This window comes from Myotis lucifugus, unplaced genomic scaffold (genome assembly GCF_000147115.1).
Source record: "Myotis lucifugus unplaced genomic scaffold, Myoluc2.0 scaffold_262, whole genome shotgun sequence".
Lineage (NCBI taxonomy): Eukaryota > Metazoa > Chordata > Mammalia > Chiroptera > Vespertilionidae > Myotis > Myotis lucifugus.
Window position 1 is genome coordinate 1,528,380 of NW_005871310.1, and position 22,001 is coordinate 1,550,380.

The 22,001-nt window shown below is 43.4% G+C and overlaps 1 protein-coding gene across 2 annotated transcripts in view; it reads right to left on the minus strand.

Annotated features, from left to right (window-relative positions):
- The window catches only part of VPS53 (VPS53, GARP complex subunit), a 140,023-nt gene that overhangs the window by 40,096 nt on the left and 77,926 nt on the right, over positions 1–22,001 (minus strand). For both annotated transcript variants that reach the window (XM_023762784.1, XM_006099194.3), the window contains 4 exons: positions 20,786–20,887; positions 15,458–15,552; positions 4,442–4,684; positions 586–733 (listed from right to left, as the gene is read on the minus strand). In XM_023762784.1, the coding sequence (XP_023618552.1) occupies positions 586–733; positions 4,442–4,684; positions 15,458–15,552; positions 20,786–20,887 (588 nt within the window). The remainder of the gene's footprint in view (positions 1–585; positions 734–4,441; positions 4,685–15,457; positions 15,553–20,785; positions 20,888–22,001) is intronic.

Here is a 22,001-nt window from a genome sequence, read left to right on the forward strand (position 1 = left end):
AAATTATTCTGGGTCTTCCTTCTTTTAATGAGGAACTCCAGTAGAGGCATCACCCTTTCCTGCCTCACAGTTCCTGAACGTCAACATCCAAACAATGGTTGTTTGTTTAGGCAGATTGAGACTGCTATGTAAATTCCAGGAGACACATAAAAGCCCAAAGGATTCTGCTTAGCCTAGTAAGACTTCTGAGAATGGAATAACTGCCGTGACTCATCACCACCAGAGCCTGGGTCCTAGTACCCTTCAGTTTGTTCCTGCTTGTCTCATACAGGAGATGGGGCTACTGACCTACTTTTAGGAGGGCATGCCCTTTATGTAGCTTACATAACTCCAGGGAAGAGCTCAGTCATACTTCCTTGCCTGGGATCCTTTAACAAGGCCCTTCTGTGATGGCCGTCTTCTGGCTGGACAGCCAGCAGTTTTCCTCTGTGGGAGGCCAACTAGTCTGCCCAAGGTTTTATGAGACCTTGTTAGGGCACATACTTTTTTTCTTTCATTTTTAGGGCCCATACTCTTACCAACTGAGCTAAGGGGCCGAGATGGTCCTGGAAAAGGAGGTGGGGAGCGGGCGGCCAGGCGGCTCACCTGCTGGGTAGTGGCCAGACAGTACTCTGCTGTGCTCAGGATGCTGCAGATGAGGCAGAGCTCCTCCAGGGTGAACTTGGCTGCTTCGGAGCCCTCCTTTTCCTTGAGGAGGCTGCTGATGGTCAGCCCTCCACTGCTGCTTGTGGTTCTGAGGAAAAGGAACAGGAAGTAGTCAGGCTGGGACTTCTCATTTGCTTCCTGAACTGGAAACTGCACATTTTAAGAAAAGAAAGGGGGGAAGGAAAGGCTGGACATGACCCAAATAAACCCACATACAAGTCCTTTCCTATTGACCTCACCTTGACTATCATCTGTTTAAATTCTCAGACCATCAGAAATAGGAAAAGATGTTTCCAACAGTGAGCCAGTAATCAGTCATATTTACTGTGATGACTCTGATACAGAGGAGGCTGCTGAACACTGGCTGCTTAGCTTGGCATTTCCTGATCTGTTGAGCTCATTCAGGATCATCTGAAGCACAAGAGCTGGCTCCCCAATTGTTTCTCTCAGTCAAGCAAACTCTGCACAGGAATTTGCATGTTGTGGTGGAGGGGTACAAAAGTGCATGTTAAGAAATGGTTCCTATGCCCTAACCAGTTTGGCTCAGTGGATAGAGCGTCAGCCTGCGGACTGAAGGGTCCCAGGTTCGATTCCGGTCAAGGGCATGTACCTTGGTTGTGGGCACATCCCCAGTAGGGGGTGCAGGAGGCAGCTGATCGATGTTTCTCATCGATGTTTCTAACTCTCTATCCCTCTCCCTTCTTCTCTGTAAAAAATCAATTAAATATATTTAAAAAAAAAAAAAAGAAATGGTTCCTACCCAAACCCCCATTGTCTCAAGAAACCAGAAGGCATCTCATCGCTTCCTACTAGGGTCTAATCACATGCTCAAAAAATGTCAAAATGCGGTTATAAAACTTCCTGTTCTTTCAACCATGAGTGTCTAATTTTTTTTTAAGTAGATAGAATTCAATGGCATTTATCTTAAAAATTAGCCCTAGCTGGTTTGGCTCAGTGGATACAGCATCAACCTGTGAACCAAAGGGTCCCGGGTTTGATTCTGGTCAAGGGCATGTACCTTGATTGCAGGCTCCTCCCCAGCCCCAGCCCTGGTCGGGGCTCGTGTAGGAGGCAACCAATCAATGTGTTTCTCTCACATTGATGTTTCTCTCTGTCTTTGCCTCTCTCTTCCACTCTAAAAAAATTTCAATGGAAAAATATCCTCAAGTGAGAATTAACAACAACAAAAAAATTAAAGAGAAATTTCTCCTTTAAAAAACCTGCCCAGTCTTACTGATAATCAAAGATATGAAAACATTTTAATTCCCAGTACTTATAAGAGTGCGAGGGCACTGGCACTCTTGTCCACTATGGGTTAGGAGCATCACACTGGACAACCCTTCTCGAGGTGTATTTCAGGAGCTTATAAAAATGTCCAGGTGAGTTAAGCCAGTAGTTCCATTTCTGTTCAAGAACGCTTTTCTGAGTGTTATTTAAAATACCAAAATAGTAAGCCCAACCCAAACGACCAATTAAGAGACTGATCAATCATAATCCCAGAAGTTAACTGAGGTTCTTCCATATGTTTGACTGCCATTAAACATGTTTTGATGAATATTTACTGTCAGGAGTGCCCACTATTCTCTGCTGGCCTCCCAGATCAATTTTCTGCTCTTCTCTTCTCTATGGCTCAGGAGACTGACTTCCACAGACTTATCATCATCCAGGTTCCTTGGCCCTCAGGCTTCCTCCTGTTGCATTCAGCCAACGGGAGATGCAGCAGGAAGTCGGAGAGGTAGAGGAGAGAGAAGTCTGAGCAATAATAGTCCTCCAACTCCCTCTGCTTCATTGTGGTCCTGGCAGTGACTGGCCCTCTATGACTAGTTTCTGTGGGGCAGACCTCTGTTCTCAGCCCTACCTCTCAGTGAGTTTCAAAGTAGTAATAATCACCCACTGCTGTATGGATGCCTCGGAGTCCTCTGTTGGTTCCTTCTACCTTGCCCTCGTTTCTGTGACTACTCAGCAGCCTCAATCCTAATAACATCCCAGCTGAGCACATCATTGGCTTCCTGCTGGGACACTGGCTAACACACATGAAAAAATGCTCCCAGGATGATGTTAAGTGAAAGCAGCAAGGTATAGCTCTCACTGGTTTGGCTTAGTGGATAGAACATCAGCCGGTGAACTGAAGGGTCCTGGGTTCGATTCCAGGTCAGGGCACATGCCCGGGTTGCAGGCTCGATCCCCAGTCGGGGGCATGCAGGAGGCAGCCTATCAATGATTACCTCTTATCATTGATATGTCTATCTCTCTCTCCCTCTCCTTTCCTCTCTGAAATCAATAAAAATTTATTTTTTAAAAAAAGAAAGAAAGCAGCAGGGTATAAAGCTATAATAAGTAGTACAGTCCCAATTCTGGTAAACAAACAAAGAAGAGACACAATCACACATATTATATATATAAATAAAGAATGGAAGAACATATACCAAAAAGTTAAACTTGTTTTCTCTGGGTGGTGAGATTATAGGTGATTTTTCCTTCCAATCTTTGTGCTTTTCTGTGTTTTCTATGAACTTCTATTACTTTGATCATCAGGACAAAAGTTACTAAAAACTTTTAAATGGTTTCTATCACAGTCAAAGAAATTCTCATTGGTAAAACATATCTGCTACTTCAAATGTCTTATAGAGCACATGGATTTTGTTTTCTTTCCTCCAAATCAGTGGTTCTCAACCTTCCTAATGCTGCGACCCTTTAATACAGTTCCTCATGTTGTGGTGACCCCCAACCATAAAATTATTTTCGTTGCTACTTCATAACAGTAATTTTGCTACTGTTATGAATCGTAATGTAAATATCTGATATGCAGGATGTATTTTCATTGTTACAAATTGAACATAATTAAAGCATAGTGATTAATCACAAAAACAATATGTAATTATATATGTGTTTTCCGATGGTCTTAGGCGAAGCCTGTGAAAGGGTCGTTCGACCCCCAAAGGGTCGCGACCCACAGGTTGACGACCCACAGGTTGAGAACCGCTGCTCCAAGTAATGTAAAACTCCCATGTAGGACACCTTTCAGTGACAATGACAGAAACTAATTCCATAATTGTTGAACTGAGCCACGGGGATGATTCATAATCACTAAATTTCAAAGCCTTACCTTAGATCATATTCTATAACAATTGAAATTGTTATAGTATAACCAGAACATCTAAAACCCTAGTGTAATGATTCATTTATTTCAAGCAATAACAGTGTAACAACATTAGTGACTATGGTGAAGTCACTATAATTAGGAGCTGTGCTATGCAACTCCCTACCCCCAAATCTCACTACGTCTTTAAACATTAGACTCTATCCAGCATAGCAAGACACACATACCATAGGAGAGACTTGGGGATGTAATTAGACTAAGGGAAGGCAGACTCATGCCTCTTGTCTATTTATCATCCCAGGACATACCCTCATTGAATGGGGCCTGCGTGAAACTGCCCATGCTGTTTATAAGTTATTTCCACCACCACCTCACTTTTTTGGCCAACTAGCCACCGATGAATCCATGTAAATTAAATATACATATAATGGGCCGACTCCCTCGAGCCCACGGTGGTAAGATCTGACCTATGCTGGCAGCCAGCAAGGGCATTTCCTCTAACGGTCTTGATAGCTGTGGTAACCCATTTAGAGAGGAAATAGTCTCAGGTCTTGTGAACTCAATCAGGGTGTTTTCTTCCTTGATCCTCTCAGCAGTTCAGGAAATAACTTCATAGTGGATTTCCTTAAAGATTCCCATATTTAGGTGTGTTTAGAAGCATACTTCCCCACTCGGACCAGGGAGAACAGGACTCACTTGGGCAGGTTGCCAGAGAGGATTTTCCAGGCATATTCTCGGAGGTACTTCTGGAAAATGGTGCTCAGAGCGATCATTGGCTCCCCGGTGCTGAGCTGAGAGCACTGCACCATGCACTTCTTGTAGTACACAAAGAGGTCGGCACAGCTGGGGAGCACGGCGCCCCCTTCATCACTGTTGGGCTTAGGTGGCCCCTGGGCTTTGAAATCTGCCACAAACCGATCTATCAGCTCCCCGAGGTTTCTAGGAAGAAGAAAACTTGAAATGTTATTCTATTTCAAGAAAGAGGAAGTAAATAAATGTGCTTGGCAGCCATGAGTAAATTATTCCTAATGCTTTTTACATTTAAAATTAGTATCATAAGTATCACCACCACCCCATGACTCCTATAGTAACAGCAGCAATAAAATGTGGCACTTGAGGCCCCGCCAGGTGTGGCTCAGGGGTTGAGCATCCACCTTGGAACCAAGAGGTCACTGGTTCGACTCCTGGTCAGAGCACAAGCCCGGGTTGTGGGCTCAATCACCAATAGGGGGCATGCAGGAGGCAGCCAATTAATCACTGATGTTTCTATCTCTTTCTCCCTCTCTTTTCTTGTCTGAAATCAATAAAAAAATATTTTTTATAATGTGGCACTTGCCAACTGCTTTATACTTTCCAAAGCATTTCATGATCACATATGACCCCATCCCCTGTGAGGGAGATCAGTTACTAGTGAATGCTCTAAAAGATGAAAAAATTAAGGCCAGAAAGTCTATCACTTTTAGTGGCAGAGTTGAGCCCAACATCCACCATTTAAGTGCATGCACTGGTCCTACTATCATATAAGACCATCTCCCTTTTCCACAAATGAAAACCCTAAATAATGATAGTGATCACTTTCTGAACACTTGCACTATGTCCGTATTTTATGTGTCATTTTAATGAACTTCACTGAATGCTCACAATAACCTTATGAAGTAGGAAACTATCACTATCCTTATTTTCAAAAAGCAAAGTGCAGGAAAATTAAGGACCTTGTCATACAGCAAGAGAGTGGGGGAGCCATAATTCAAAACCAAGCAGCCTGGCTCCAAGCCTCAGACCTTTAACCACTCTACCCTGCGACCTCCTAAAACACAAAAAGGTTATGATGTCAGCAAATATTGAGGTATCATTAACCTACTTGTGCCCACAAAATAGATGCCTAAACAAAGACAAACTGTAAAGAAATATTCTAGCCTTGGCCAGTGTTTCTCAGTGGTTAGAGTATCGTGGGTCTGATTCCCATCAAGAGCACATACCTGGGATGCAGGTTCAATCCCTGGCCTGGTCGGGGCAAGTGTGGGAGGCAACCAATTGATAATGTCTGTCTCACATTAATGTCTCTCTCTCTCTCTCTCCTTCCCTTCCTCCCTCCCTCCCTTCAACTCTCTCTAAAAAAAAAAATCAATGGAAAAAAATATCCTCAGGTGAGGATTAACAACAACAAAAACCCACACAAAAACAAAAAAGAAATATTCTAATGCTTTCTTTCTCCTTTAATGCAGTTTTTCTTGGAACTACAGATGTAAAGGCATACTTCTTGGGAGAAGAGGGTCTGAGCAGCTCCAGGCTTGCCCCAGGTTGCGGTGGTGACGGCGGCTGCATTTTTTCTCCCATTTCCCATTCAAACATCACTGACTTTGCTTCAGTTGAAGTGAGTCATCACTAGTTAGAACCCAGCAGGCCTGCACTGGTTGCTCCCTGCACAGTTGTGCAGTGTGAAGAATGGGAGGAGGGGGTTCCCACCCCTCTTGACATTCTGCATCTTTGTAGGTGGCTGTCTAAGGCTACAGGGATCCAGCTGTGCTTTAAAAATGTATTTATATAACAGTCAGGAAGAAAAAGACAAGAACCACACACAGCATCAATTAGCAGGAACAGGAGAAAATTGACATTTTACTCCAGAGCCTTTGTTATTGAAAGTTTATTATATCCAGATGCCGCCATTCTGCCCTCAAAGAACTTCATGCCAAGGCTCGGGCTTTGTGATGATGGTCAGCAGCAGGGAAGGAACTCCGGCCTCCCCACCCCCATTCCTCACAGCCTCTTCTTGCCTAACCTTTCCATGTAATCTCCCACCTCTCCTCCAGAGTGACCCCCCCCCTCCCCCGCCCGCTCCAGCCAGACTCACCTCCACCACCCCCTGCTCCATCTCTATCCCTGACTCTGGGCCTTTGCCTAGATGCTTCCCTCCACCAAATTATTCTCCCGACACTTCTCCATTTAGCTCAGGGTGCACCTGAGGATTAACAACAACAAATTCTCTATCTTCACAACAATCCTCTATCTTCACTTCAACATCTGTCCTGTCACACACTGACACTTCTTTTTGTTTTGTTTTTTTGTTGCTCCTCACCTGAGGCATATTCCTCCACTGCTTTTTAGAGAGTGGAAGAGAGGGGAGAGACAGAGAGAAACATCGATGTGAGAGAGACACATCGATTGGTTGCCTTCTGTGTACACCCTGACCAGGGCCAGGGTTCAAGCCTGCAACCTAGGTACATGCCCTTGACTGGAATCTAACCCACAGACCAACACTCTACCCACTGGGCCAAATCAGCCAAGGTGACACTTCATTATTTTACACTTAAATATACACTGCAAGGCTATGAAATATTCAGGAAGCATGTCGACTGCCTCCCATCCTGGGCTCACGGTGCAGTGCTCATCAATCATGGCAATCTTTTTCACGGGTCTTTGGTGTAATTTCAGAATCGTTCTGAGACAGCACTCTAGACAGCCACTTCTAATAAGCTGAAGTTGGTACAAAAGGCAGAAGCTGCTTGCTGGATAGCAGTAGCATCTTCTCTGTTTCATGTATGTTATGATAAACTCCGTGAGAGTCGGCATCATGTTTATGTTACCTCTGCTCCCCCTAGGCCCACCCCTCATGCTTATGTGCGAACCTCACCTCCCAATTATGTCGGCCCAGTACAAACTCAGCTGATCAACCTCCACACTTTGTTCCTAAGGGATGGGACTGAAAGGGTGGGAAGGATCTAATCCAGTCAAATACTGACTGAGTACTTATACTGACAGCCCACAGTGCAGAGCTCTGTGGGCTGTCAGTATAAGATATAAATGAATTCAACAATAATAACAAAAAAGCAAAGGTTATAATTTTTTCCAAACACCGAACACCACCTGGAGTTTTGGGAAGATCGTCTTGTAGGACTCCTGGAGAAAGGGATGCGTGGCACATCGACCGGTTTATTGACTGGAATCACAAGGAGGCGCCTTTTATCCCCTAAAGTACTTACAACCAAGTAAGAGAGCACAAAGGGTCAAGCCCTGGTCAGGGCGCAGCTCTGGCCGAGACACGGTGTCTGCCCATCAGAAGCTTTGATCTACTTGGGGAGACAGGACCCTCATGCGTATGAGAGTTAGATTCCCAGACAGCAACAAAATGCTAATTTTGCAGTCTACACAAAACGAGCAATTGCTTTAGACAATGGAAATACCAGAGGACACTAGAGAGAAAATGTCACAGCAGATTCAGGTGAGAGAATTGAGGCACGGAATCAGAAAGGAGCACAGAATATAGTGGGAGGAAGACAGGGTGGGAAGGAGGAGAGGGTTTGGCTGAGGTAGATGATACAAAGAAGAAAAGTCTGTGCACCATAATCCTTCTTTGATCTTTTTCCCACTGCAGCTATAAGCCTATAAAGCATGTGCTGGGTGCATTATAAATATAATCTCATTTAATCCTCTAAGACCTGAGTAGAAGGCCTTATTATCCCCATTTTATACATGAAGAAACTGAGGCTGAGGAAAATAATACAATTTTCCCTATAGAATTTATCAGAACTGGAATATGAACTTGGGTCTGTCTAACTCCAAAGTTAAGCTCTATCCACTCACTATACTATGCTTTGATTTCAAAACTGTAAAGCACTAGACAGATATATGGTATTTCGATTATTGCTGTTATTCACTTTCTCTTCAGCTTGAAGAAACAGGTCATGGATGTAGATGGTGTCTTTTCCCCTCTTCACTGTAGCTTGAGCCTAAGAACTGTGTAATACTGTTGGGAGTTCCACTGTATGGACTATGAGTCCATATGAAATGACCTAGGAATAGAGACTTCTGCAGAGCAGTATCACTAGAGGGAAATAGTAAAACACAATGAGAAGAAAAACCACATCGCAGACCAAGCTTATCTATGGATGACCAAGGCAGATTCTTCTGCTGGGCCTGTGCGCGGCATATTGAACAATGTTCTCCTGGGAAGTAAAGGAGTGACGGCACTGGGAGAGGAAGATGACAGTCAGGAAAAGCTGGCAAGGAGCTAAGCATGGACAAACCCCCAAAAGGTCCCCAGGAAGTTACAGAACTTGTTAATTCAAGGGCACTCAAACTAGTTTGTACCCCCAACCCCTTCTCCTTCCTTTTAGTTGGGACCAAGGATTTGGTTCTGGTATGGCTTGTGGGGTTGGTGAGCCAAGGTTTAGCTTGAGCCCAACTGGGAGATGGGTTGCATATAGGTAAATGGAGCATAGAACTAAATATGGGGAGGACACTGGGAGCCAGGCTTCTTACTGCCATAGAAGGCAGTTCAGACATGTAAAGGAGGAAGCTAAAAAAATCCCTGTGGTTAGGTTAGAATTGGAGGTATCAGCATAAACACACAGGTTATAACATAGAAGTGGGTATAAAAATAGATACAGAGGCACCTGGCCGGTGTGGCTTAATTGTTTGGAGCATCATCCTGAACACCAAAAGGTTGTGGGTTCGAATTCCAGTCAGGGCACATACCTGAGTTGTGGGTTCGGTCCCTGGTCGGGGTGCATACAAGAGGCAAACAATTGATGTTTCTCTCTCTCTCCCTTCCTCTCTCTAAAATCAATAAACATATTCTTGGGTGAGGATTAAAAAAATAGATATAGAGAACTATACACATACATATAGTTCTTAGCTACATGGACCTACAAGCATGACACCCAAGCATAATGACCATATCTGATGCCAAGAACTTAGTTTCCAAATATCATTCCTGCCAAAGGAAGAAGGGATCCTAAAAAATGAATGACTCTAGGGCTGAGGTAGGAAAGCACAAGATGAGCCTAGTATATTTTGTTGTACCAGAAAAGTGCTTAAAAAAAAGGTGCAAAAAAGGTGAAAAATGAGTTTGAAGGGGGTTTCAATGACTAAATCAGGGCCTATTTGAGCATTAAAATAAATAATGATGGATCCTGGAAGGAAAAAAGAACATTAGTGAAAAAATTGGTGAAATCCAAGTTAGGTCTGTTGTTTAGTATAACACTGTACCAATGTTAACTTGCTGGCTTTGATAACTGTACTATGGTTATGTAGGATGTTAACATTAGAGGAACTTGAGAGAAGGGAATATGAAATCTGTATTATTTCTGAAATTTTTCTGTAAGTCTAAATTTATTCCAACGTAAATTTAAAAAGAAAAAGATAGTAATGACTAGAACCCATTGAATAAAATAGAAATTTATGAGTCCATACAATATAAGTAGATGGGGGAGAAGATAAAGCTTTTGCTTAAAATATAGTGTCACCCGGCTGGCGTGGCTTAGTGGTTGAGCATCGACCTATGAACCAGGAGTTTGATTCCAAGTCGGGGCACAGGCCTAGGTTGCAGGCTCAATCCCCAGTGTGGGGCATGCAGGAGGCAGTCAATCAATGATTCCCTCTCATCATTGATATTTCTATATCTCTCTCCCTTTCCCTTCCTCTCTGAAATAAATAAAAATATAAAATATATATATAATGCCATTAACAAATGTAGAATGACAATTAGAAAAATTATCATTTGATAATGTTAGTAATAAATGGTCCAGGCAAGTATCAATGAGTGATAAAATAAGTCAGTGAAAGATGAGAAAAAGGCTATACATATGGTTTCAAAATTTCTCCTGGCACTAATTAATTACTTATTTGTAAATAGAGAAAAGTGGCAAACACCATCTAAACCGAGTAATAAAAATGAACACAAATCGAAGGACAAACTGACACTGGTGCCTCCTGACATGGATTACTGAGAACACAGCCCCATTTCTGCATAAATCATCCATCATGAGGAAAACACCAGACTGAAGGACATCCCACAAAGTATTGGCCTGTACGCTTCAACAATTTCAAGGTCGTGAAAGATAAAGAAAGGATGAGTTATTTTTCTGGACTGAAGGAGACCAAAGAGACAAGTACATGCAACCCATAATCCTGGAATAAATTTTGGGTTATAACAAACATGATTGAAAGTAACTGACAGAGAAACTTAGGCTTGAGGAAGCCAGAAGAAGCAAGAGCTCCATTTCAACAGAAGTTATTAGAGGGAACTCAGGAGAACAGGCAGAAATGGTTCACTAATAGCTTCTCTGAATGAGTGTAACTGAATGAACAAAGGGCCTATGCAGAGAAATCTCTTCCTCAAGAGTTAGCAGCAGCAAAGCACTACATTCCCAAGAGTAGAAGACATACTAACTTCCTCCTTGAACGTAGACAAAAATTGAGAAAGCTGTTTAAAGCACAGAATGACAGCTTAGCCTGACCTGTTAAAGAGGTGGCTTTGGGGACATCTCCACGTCCTGCCTCCTCCCAGGTACTGGCTCTGCAGTACCGCTGCTGCTTGGCTTTTGGCTGGGGCAGGTGCTGCCAGAACTTTCCCTGGGCAGGTGGGAGGCTGGGGAGATGAGGGGATGGAACCCAGGCCAGGCCCAGAAGAAAGCTGGCAACACTCATCAGGCCACCCAACCGTTGCCTAAGAGTCCAGGACAAGATCACAGGGAGGGCAGGGCAGGGCACAGTTCCTGAGCACCATGTACTTGTGCCAAGCAAGTACCCACATGTCACCTCATTTCACCCTCACTAGTCCTAGGAGGGGGGCATTACTAACTTCACTGCAGAGAGGGCAGAACAAACTCGGACAGGTTAAGTACCATGCTCGAGGTCCCCGATGAGTGAGTGCAGAGTTCTGACTCAAATCCAGGTCTGTCTGGCATCCAGATCCACGTTTTTTCTGCTACACTGTGTTGGGTCTCTGTCATCTCGGAGCTTGTGAATGGTCTAAGATTGTCCTCCCTTGAAAATTTCTGAGTCAGAGCTACAAGAGTAGTAATTTGTACAAAATCAGTCCCCACCTGAGCTTCTCCCCCAGCCTTAGGATTCTTTGACTTAAGGGAAGAAGGGCTTTATAGAATCCCTTGAAATTGTACTCAAAAACTGTGCGTAGGTTCATGAAGATTTGTTTTGGCAAGAGTGTCTCTGGCTTTCATCGGGTTCTCAAAGGGATCTATGACTCAAAAACGGTTAATAACCACTGCTTTAAGCATTATTTGGTCTGATTCTCTCCTTTCACAGATGAGGAAATGGACTTCGTGAATTCTATTTTCTACTTCAAGCTTTTGCTGCTTTTTCTGGAGCTACCACAGTACAACCTACGCAGTTCTCCTCCGAGCAGCTTCCGCCACTTCCCTCGTGCTGTGGAAACATCCTAGTGAGGCCAAATGGCAGGATGAGCGGCCAGCACTTCATTTTTCATAGAGAAATGGAGAGTCCCTACGGAAGGGAGGTCTGGCCCTTTGCCCAAAGTACCATGAACAATGAGTATTCTTTATATGAATCAAGGCCATGTGAAAAGAGTAGATACCAGAATTAGAATAATTCAGAAAAATGACTCTTCAGACCTGGTAGGTTTGGGGAAGAAAGTGTGTGGTTATCTCGTATGCACTTTAAACCCTGGACCCAATAGCTTTTAAGCCTCTTTAAAAATAAAAATTTGAGTTGATAAGAAGGGGCTTTGCCCAGTAACAGCCACCAGGTGGGTTGCTTTAAAACCTGTTAATCTAGTTGGCAAATAGCTGATTCTTTCTCTGGCCCTCTCTGGATCTTACTAACTTCCTGAGAAAAACTTTCTGAACGCAGAAGATGGAGCGCTTTTAAAGGACTAAGAGGCGGGAGCATTATCTCAATACATTTTGAGGTTTTGCTTCCCTGCTATTGTTGACAGTTTTGCTCAAAGAAACTCACAAAATTTCTTTACAGATTAAATGTTTCTTACAAAGGGAAATCCAGATTATTTGTACTAATTTCCAGTCTTTGTAGGAGGAATATAATTAAGTAAAAACTCCTCAAACCAGAAGAGAAAGGACTATAGGTCCCTCCAGTGACAAAATAGGAAGGCAAATCTCTAAGTGTGAAAACTGTCAACTGTGCACAGAAGGTGGAGGCCCCAGACTCACTTCAGATTCTGACCCGGCGTCAGAATCCACTTGGGATAGACTGGACTAGGGGCCTGCGCTGGTTTTCCATCAACGTTTTCCCATCAAAAACAAAAAATGTCAGGGATGACAGAAAATAACAAAATACAAGAAGTTTAAAATAAGTAAATAAATAAAAACAAAGGACTAAGAGGCAATAGAACTATTGCCCTCTGTGTGCCTACAGGCATAAACCCAGCGGGTGGAAAGCAGGAAGAACACTGTGGCATTACAAGGCAAAAACTGTCCAGGCACCTTTTTTGGGTGGGGTGAGTAGGAGCAGCGAGGAGGTTTTTGTTAATGTAGAAACTCTTTTACAAAGTTCATTTTCTGGGATTTTAATCTGAAGCATTTAGTCACTGGGGAGGAAAAGAATAGAAGTTAGCTATAAAAATCAAGTAGGTGACACTTTTATTGGGGCAGAATGAGACAGTCCAAGAATGTAGATAGTGATTCATTCTCCATAAATGCTCATCTATTTATAGTGTGTTCATCCTGGAGTTATTTCTTTGTTTGCCTTCTTTCTTTTCGATTTTGATTGATGACAGCCATGATATTTTGCTTTGATGTGTTTCTAAGTGTAGTTTCACACGGTTCAGTAAAAATGATGCAGCCATCAAGTATGCAATTATTGCAGTATATGGTCTGACTGTATGGCAGTGTTGTAGCAGCTTCCTAGTTTCTCCTTTTCCCTCCCTTTTCCAAGTCCTCCTTCCAGTGTGGAAGGGTCTGCATATTCTGGCTATGGGCAGAGGTTCAGGGACGAGAGGGGGTCTTCCAGCTTTGCATGAGCAGTGGACACGGGATCACGCATCCTCTTCTGGCTGTAAGGAAACTTGGCTACATTGGGCTGCTCTCTTAAATCAGTGGCTTTTATTTTCTTCAGTCTTCAGTGATGAGAGAAATATTATGAAGACATTGCTATCTAATTCTTAACCTTTTTCAATAAAAAATTCCTGTGTTCAGTAGCATGGTTAATGCTCTTGTTTAGCCTTCCCCTCCAAACTGTACATGGTGGCTTGGAATGTTCACAACTCGTGTGCATGGCAGCATAAGATAACTCCTATATTCTACATTGCTACCGTTTTTGCATAAAATAAATTGGTAACGATTGACACTTAGAAAAAAAATTGGGTAGGTGAATAATAATAATGTTCATGTAGTGATTCCACTTATATTCTCTTAATCTTATGATTTATCCCTAAAACACATTTGGAAACAAGAATTCACTAACCTATGACAGAATCATTAAAAAGGGGAAAAGGAAAAAAAAAAGAAAAAGACTGGGTTTTGGTGCCTAAATGCTTTCCCAGAGAACTCCCCTCAGAACTTTTTCACAGCCGCTGTTGTTCCCTCCATGTGAGCCACGGTCTGGTCCTCTTATGTGTGTTCTGCAGGCTACCAGGCCTCCGCTTGGAGCCTGTCTCCACAGCTCGGCTGTTCCAGAAACCCTCCCTTTTCCAAGTCCTCCTTCCAGTGTGGAAGGGTCTGCATATTCTGGCTGTGGGCAGAGGTTCAGGGATGAGAGGGGGTCTCCCAGCTTTGCATGAGCAGTGGACACGGGATCACGTACCCTCTTCTGGCTGTAAGGAAACTTGGCTACACTGGACTGCTCTATAAATTTTCTGGAGCCCTTAAGTTTATAAGATACATATATATATTAAATAAATGATAATCCATAAAAGAAGGTAAGAACCTATCAGTCCATACGGACAAACAAATGGGGGAGAAGGGGGACTCTCCCTTACAGTAGCACTCCAATTAGTAAATATAGAAGAAGTGATGGAAACAGACGCTAACATCTGGCAAACACTACAGAAATAATCACGTTGGGCAGGAATCATCAAAGGATGTCAAAATGAGTGGGCAAAGTGCGATGAGAAACAGGATATTTACATAGTCCCAAGATACTCATTAATTAGAAAACAGTAGCTTCACAGCAGAGAATGCTGGCAGACACCGCTTAAAGCAAGTGGTCAAAGTCAGCATCACCAGCAATGGGACGAATCCACATGACACGTCTCCTGATAGGATGCGCTGAGGACACGACATGACCTCTGTGGCATTCTTGCCCAAATTCTTGCATAATCGGGATTTAATTGAGAGGCAACATCAGAAAAACCAAAATTAAGGGAATTGTACAAAACAACTCCTCAATACTCTCTAAAAGTGTCAAGGTCATGAAGGTGACAAAAAGACTGAGGAAGCATTCAAGATTGAAGGAAACTTAAGATCCTGACAACTAAATGCATAACTGGATCTTGAACCAGAAAAAGGGCACTCGTGGGACAATGTTACCCTCCTGACTTTGATAACTATGGTTATGAAAAATGTTAACATTCTCTGAGAATTTTTTGTAACGTTTTTGTAAGTCTAAATGATTTCAAAATGAAAAGTTAAACAAATTATACTTGAAAACTTATACATTAGAGATTAGGCTGTCTTTCTCTGTTTGCCAGCGCCTGACATTGTAAAGCCCATGGGTTGACACATACAGCTATGTAAGGGCTTGGTGCCCAGGGGGAAGGAGAGGTTGGGATCCATTTGGGACCTTATTAGAGTCAAAATCAGGCTTCTGAGATTTATAGACACAATAAATGATAACATTCAAGAGATATAAAAATATCCTTAACAGGTTTCCAGGGAGGGTCACAGGCATGCCAAGTCCTTCCTTCTGCCTCAGGAAAGAGCTGTGTCCTTGGGAAGCCCAACCACAACCAGAGGAGGGGGAAACGCAATAGAAAATAGCAAAATGTTCATCACTCACTTGTCCTGGGACTCAATATACACGTAGAGATGAGGCTCAAAACACTTGGAAACAATGCCATGAAACGGATTGTCTGGGGCTTTAGGCTTCTTTGGCTGTAAAGAAAAAAAGACAAGAAGAAAAAAGAAACCCTATACTTGAGCTGTCATTGAAAAATTTCAAGCAGTTTCAAAGTAAATATCCCTTCCATGTTCACTCCTAACTTATAGATAAGAAGCACTCAATGTAACTAAACTGGCCCTAGCTGGTTTGGCTCAGTGGATAGAGCGTTGGCCTGCGGACTGAAGGATTCCAGGTTCTAGTCCGGTCAAGGGCATGTACCTGGGTTGTAGGCTCGACCCCTGACCCCTGTCGGGGTGCATGCAGGAGGCAACCAATCTATGTGTCTATCTCACATCGATGTTTCTCTCTGTCTCTCCCCCTCCTTTCCCTCTCTCTAAGAATATCAATGGAAGAATATCCTCCAGTGAGGATTAACAACAACAAAAAAGTAACTAAACTGGGTCTATTTCCTGCATTATAATTCATGCCAACTTGTGAACAATAAGCTGGCTTTGTTAGCAACATTTACTTGCTTGGTATGGTGAAAATTTACTGCTACTTTGATAACACATGCATTTTCAATTTGGAAGTGATTCAACATTTGACTGATGTTTCAAAAATTTAAATCCTAGCTAATAACAGCATCTTATATTTATAGTGCTTTAAAAGTTATAAAAGTGGTTTCACATGATCTAATTTTGATAGCCTCTTTTTACTGATTGTTATTATGAACTAGGCACTTTGATATGAAGTAATATCTCATCTACTCCTCACAACCCTCAATGTAGGAATTTTTACTATTAGTTATACCTAAAGAAAGGGAGTTCCACTGGCCAGGTGGCTCTGTGGTTGAGCGTGGACCTATGAACCAGGAGGTCACAGTTCGATTCCTGGTCAGGGCACATGCCTGGGTTGCAGACTCAATCCCCAGTGCAGGAGGCAGCCAATCAATGATTCTCTCTCACTGATGTCTCAGTCTCTCTCTCTCTCTCTCTCTCTCTCTCTCTCTCTCTCCCTCTCTCTCTCTCTCTCTCTCTCTCTCTCTCCCCTTTCCTCTCTGAAATCAATAAAAATATATTTTAAAAGAAAATTTCTGATTTTGAGCTGTGGTAATTTAAGTGGAAGTCCTTCTTCTTAAGAAATACATACTGAAATCTACAGAGGTAAAGGGCATGATATCTTCAAACTAACAAATTGTTCTGAAAGAGAGATGGGGGGAGGAAGGAAGAGAGAAAGAGAGGAGGAGTGGGGAAGGATGTGATCAAGGTAAATATTAACAACCAGTGAATCAAGGTGAAAGATTTTAAGAGTTCCTTGTAATATTCTTAAAACCTTTCTCTAAGTTTGACATTATTTTTTTTTTAAGTGAAATAAAATAGAAGACATGGGAGATGGGTGCCAAAGGCCTGGCAGGAAATCCCAGAGACAGTTGGGGAGCAGTCTTAAGAAATGGCACCCACCAACATTCTGGATGGCGCAGAGGACACTAACGCGTGGGAAAATACAGAAATATATGCCTGAGCAAACAAGGGGGTAAGATCAATTCCCCAGTTTTGGTAATGCACTGTGTTAGCTGTCACCACTGGGGGAAGCTGGGAGGTGGGTCCACAGGACCTCTGCTCTCTGCAACTTCTTGTGAATGTATATGTAATTATCCCCAAATAAAAAGTTTTTAAAAAAGTGGTTCAGGAGAGAGAGAGATAGATGGACTCTGAATGCAAAGAAATTTTAGAAATATCTTATCCTATTTTATTTTGCTTATGTGTTCCCTTTTATGCATGCATGAAAATGACATGATAAAAATCTCCAAGTCTGAAGAACCCATTCAGTATAAAATACAGATTTTTAAATGATGAAAGAAAATGGCTACATGACATTTCAGCACACTCATCCTGATCAGTCTTCCTCGGGCCTTGTGCTTGACGAGCCCCACAGCACACTCTGAATTTGGCACTCGGAGAACGGCATAATCAGACAGAGCAGGCATCCCCACCCCGCCCGCAGGCGACCCTGCTCTGCCCAGCCTCTGCCCACTAATGCCGCTCCTGGCAGTGAGAACAGAGACCGGCCACCACAGCTCCCGGTCCTCTTGCAGCGCTTTCAGTGTGAGATGGAAGGAAGAGAACAATAGGAGAGATTGCCGGAACTTTCCTTTCTTTCCACAGGGCTGCCTCCTGCCTGTGACTGTGCTCATATTTGGATAATAGGTGTTGGAATTTCAGCTTAAGCTGGTGTCTCCCTTTGCACCGTCCAGCTCCCCAAAGGGTTGATTCTCAGCTCAAAGCATCTACTAAGTCATTTAGCAGTAGCATTCAGGCTGGCTTTCTGGTGTGTGAATTCTGTCCAAAAGCTGCAGATGTGGAAGCTATTTCCTCCTGGAGCTTGATGGAATAATAAAGGTTACTGTTGTCACAGTGAGGAGGTCTGCAGCTGGCCCCGTTTCCTTTTATTACTATCCAATGTAAACAGATTAAGTCTTACTGCTCGGATCACCAGAAGGGGACATTTTAAACCAGAAATTCCTTATTTCTTCTGCCTCTTTCTTTTAGACTTTGAGTACCCTCATTCTCTTTTCATGTCATTTTTTTTTTATCATTGGGAATATGCTGGTAACTGATTGTTCGAACTACTAGTAAATGCCTCTTTTCAAGTTCATTCTCCCTTCACCATAACCTAAACAGTGGTAGTGAGCAGGAATGAGCCTCACCATGAGGGCACACTGTCCACTGCCTGCAGTGCCACGTGGGTTGGGTAACCCAGGGTAACCGCTGGGGGCCGTCCCCCACTACCTCTGGCTAAGCTCACCACAGCAAACTGTGGACTTCCTCCCCAGCACCCCACAGGGCTCCTGTGCACCCAACTGGAAGCCACAGTCAGTGGCTGGGAAGAGGAAGATCCTGGGGCTCCCACCTAATCAATCACAAACAAGACAAAGCGCTGGCGAGGCCTGCAAGGTCGGGGAAGGTATGCGAGGAGGCATTCGTCACTGGTGTGTAAGTTTTATTACTAAGAAGCAATAGGCTGTGAAATTGCAAGTGGATAATATAGTCCGGGGATTTTTTAGTACTTTATTTTTATGCACATTAAACCCCTGGATCAAAAGAAATTTTACCTGGAAGTCCACGATAAAAGTGGCTCATAATCGGACTCCTCTGTTTGGAGGTAACTTGGTCTCCTCCCAACTCTCCACAGTGATTCCTGACGGGGCACTCAGGAATCAGTTTGAAAGCAAGTAGTTCTTTCTAAAGATCAAGAAACCAAGAAGGTCTGGAGAAAGTAAAAATCTAGCCCGGCCAGCGTAGCTCAGTGGTTAAGCATTAACCTATGTATCAGGAGGTCATAGTTCGGTTCCCAGTCAGGACACATGCCCAGATTGCAGGCTCCATCCCCAGTGAGGGGCGTGCAGGAGGCAGCCAGCCGATCAATGATTCTCTCTCATCATTGATGTATTTATCTCTCTCTCTCCCTCTCTGAAATCGATAAAAAAAAATGTTTTATAAAAATCTAATAAAGGTCATATGGTCAGATAATGACAGAGCAGACTGGCACTTTCCCTACCACATGACCTGGCTTTATCACATGAGTCTGTGTTCTCCGTCCTTAGAATGAGCAGGTCTTGGTCATTATAACAATAACCTTGAGCTTCCAGAATGAGTAAAAAGTTTCATAAGAAATAATAAAAATCGTATTTTACCTGGCAAAACTGATTTTGTAGGAAATGGGGAATTGTATCTAATCCAGTTTAATCACATCCAGAGATGACTAGCTAAACGGATAACTTTTCACGGCAGCACTACAGCATCTGAGTATTCGACTACACAGTTCTGGACATGACAACAGCAGTCACCAGCACTGGGAGCCATGGCACGCAGGGTGGGTGGAGGATATACACCAGAAGAATGAGCTCTACATACAGCTCCCTCCTTCCCATCTGGTCTTTCCTCCCAAAATGTTAGAAGAAATCTTTTTTTTTTCCCCCCACACTGGCTGATAGGATGGCTTTAAATCAATTACATTTAATCCTATAGATCTCTGGGATGCAGCCTGAAGGTACCCTTCAGTTTTATTCATTCACTTTTATTCATGGGAATAATTCCTATGTCCTCTACTTTTCATTGAGACATCACAGGGTAATGAGACTGTCAAGAAAGGAATCCTAGTCTCTGACTTCTAGGCCTGGCTTCCAGTCCTAGTTCCTCCACTTCCAGACGAGGTAACCCGGGCAAATCACTTAACCTTCCTGAGCTGCAGGCATTGCAGTTCATATAAAATCATATAAAATGAGAGACAGGCACTGAGAAGATGAAATGAAGTAAAGCATGTGAAAGACTTTTAAACTATAAAGCACCATAAAAATGTGAGGTATCCATGTTATTATAATTATTTAATCAATGGACCAGACACATTTTATTGCATCACTTCAGAACTGGCCCTGGAAATTCTGCTCTCCTGGCTCCTGCCAGGATTGTACCCCGCCCTCGCCATGCTAGAAATACAGGGTGAGCTGCAGCGAGTGTGGCTAGGTTTCCCAGAGCTAGTCTTCCCAGTCAGCCTTCCTTTGGTGGTGTCTGGACCAAACCAATACTATAAAATAATTCTTTAGAAGCCAAATGTAGAAAATTAAAAGGAAGGATCACTAATCCAGACAGAAAAAGTTCTGATTTATTGCTCTAAACCCTTGTCATAAAATGGCAGTGAAACAAAAACACAGTTCTTGTAGGATGAAGAGAGAGGAAATTTAGAGTTGGACAGAAAAATCCGAAGGAAATGAAAGTGCTAGTGTGCTGGGAAAAGTAACTCCAAATACGCCACTGGGTCACCTTGACGTTTCCAGGCCTCCCCAATGGCTTCCAGGCCTAAAACGATCAGCTTACACTGAGCGGAGGCCACCCCCAGCTGATGGTGCTAACTTCGCTGGGGATCTTTCGGCCTTTCATGTCATCACCGGACCAGATGAGAGTACAACCGAAAGCTAAGCCGACAAGTTCAGGAGATGATGACTGAGGCCGGGCAGAATTCTGCTGCCCCCCCTCATGGGCTGATTAAGCTTGTGCGTGTTGCTAATTCCGGTGGTGAGGCTTTGGGGAGCAGAGAGGCAGGCAGGAAGGGCTGCTGTCTCACTCAGTTTTCTAAATACACGTTCAGATAAAGGCTTTCTATAAAGACCACCAAAGTTGTAATCTCTGAATGTGGTCAACAGCCAAAGGATCATATTTAGAGCGAGCAGACCCATTTTCAGAAACAAGCACTAGGTAGGATGCAAGTGGAAGTGCAAACCAGACTTACTTGATCTAAATCTCCTTTCTCCATTGCCAGTTCCTCCATCTCTGGTGTTGACTCATCTTCCAGGAACGGATTGGTAGATGGGGGTGGAGACTCGAGTTTTTTCTGTTGAGACATAAGAGATCGGTATCTTCTGAGCTCTGCCCATTGCTTTTTCCACGTCTCTCCAAGAGCTAAATCATGAAATCTGACCTAATGAACAAGAACTGAGGCAACATGACCACATTCTCACCTTTAGGCCTTCACATTGTTTTCCCATCTTCTTGAAACCTTATTGCCCTCCCAACCCCACCCCAATCCCAATCTGGCTAAAACTCTTACTTATCCTTCAGTATGCAAATTAAAAGTCCCGTCTGGGAAGGCTTCCCCATTGTCAAGTTTGGGTTAGATGTTCCTGTCACCATCCCACCGGTACATCCCCTACCCAGGTATTTATTAAAATATTGCAACTGCCCATTTATTTGTCTCCTCCCTAGATTCCATGATGGCAGGGATCACATCTGTCTTGTTCCCCATCCTATCTCTGGTGCCTGGCATGTTATAGGTGCTCCATAAATATGAATGAATCAAAATGCCAGATGGGTTTGAATTCAAGAACAAACTATAGCAGGGCCTGGTGGTGCGCACTTGTAGTCCCAGCTACTCGGGAAGCTGAGGCAGGAAAATCACTTGAGCCCAGGAGTGCTGGGATGTAGCACGCTATGCCAATTGGGTGTCTGCACTAAGCTGGCCATCAATATGGTGACCTCCAGGAAGCAGGGGACCACCAGGTTGCCTAAGAAGTGAACTTCCCCAGGCTAGAAACGAAGCAGGTCAATACTCCTGTGCTGATCAGTACTGGGATTGTGCCTGTGAATGCCACTGCATTCCAGCCTTGGCAACACAGCAAGACCCCACTCTTTTAAACCCTCAGCAATGAATCTTGAACCCTCAAGAAACAAATGATACAGTGATACTACCCCTATTCATTGCCTGAGCCTTAAAAAAACAAACAAACAAAAAATAGCCCAGCCGGCATGGCCAGTGGTTGAGCGTTGACCTATGAACCAGGAGGTCACCTCTCAATTCCTGGTCAGGGCACATGCTCAGGTTGCTGGCTCGATCCCCAGCGTAGGGCATGCAGGAGGCAGCCCATCAATGATTCTCTCTCATCATTGATGTTTCTATCTCTCTCTCCTCTACCTTCCTTTCTGAAATCAATAAAATTATATTTAAAAAA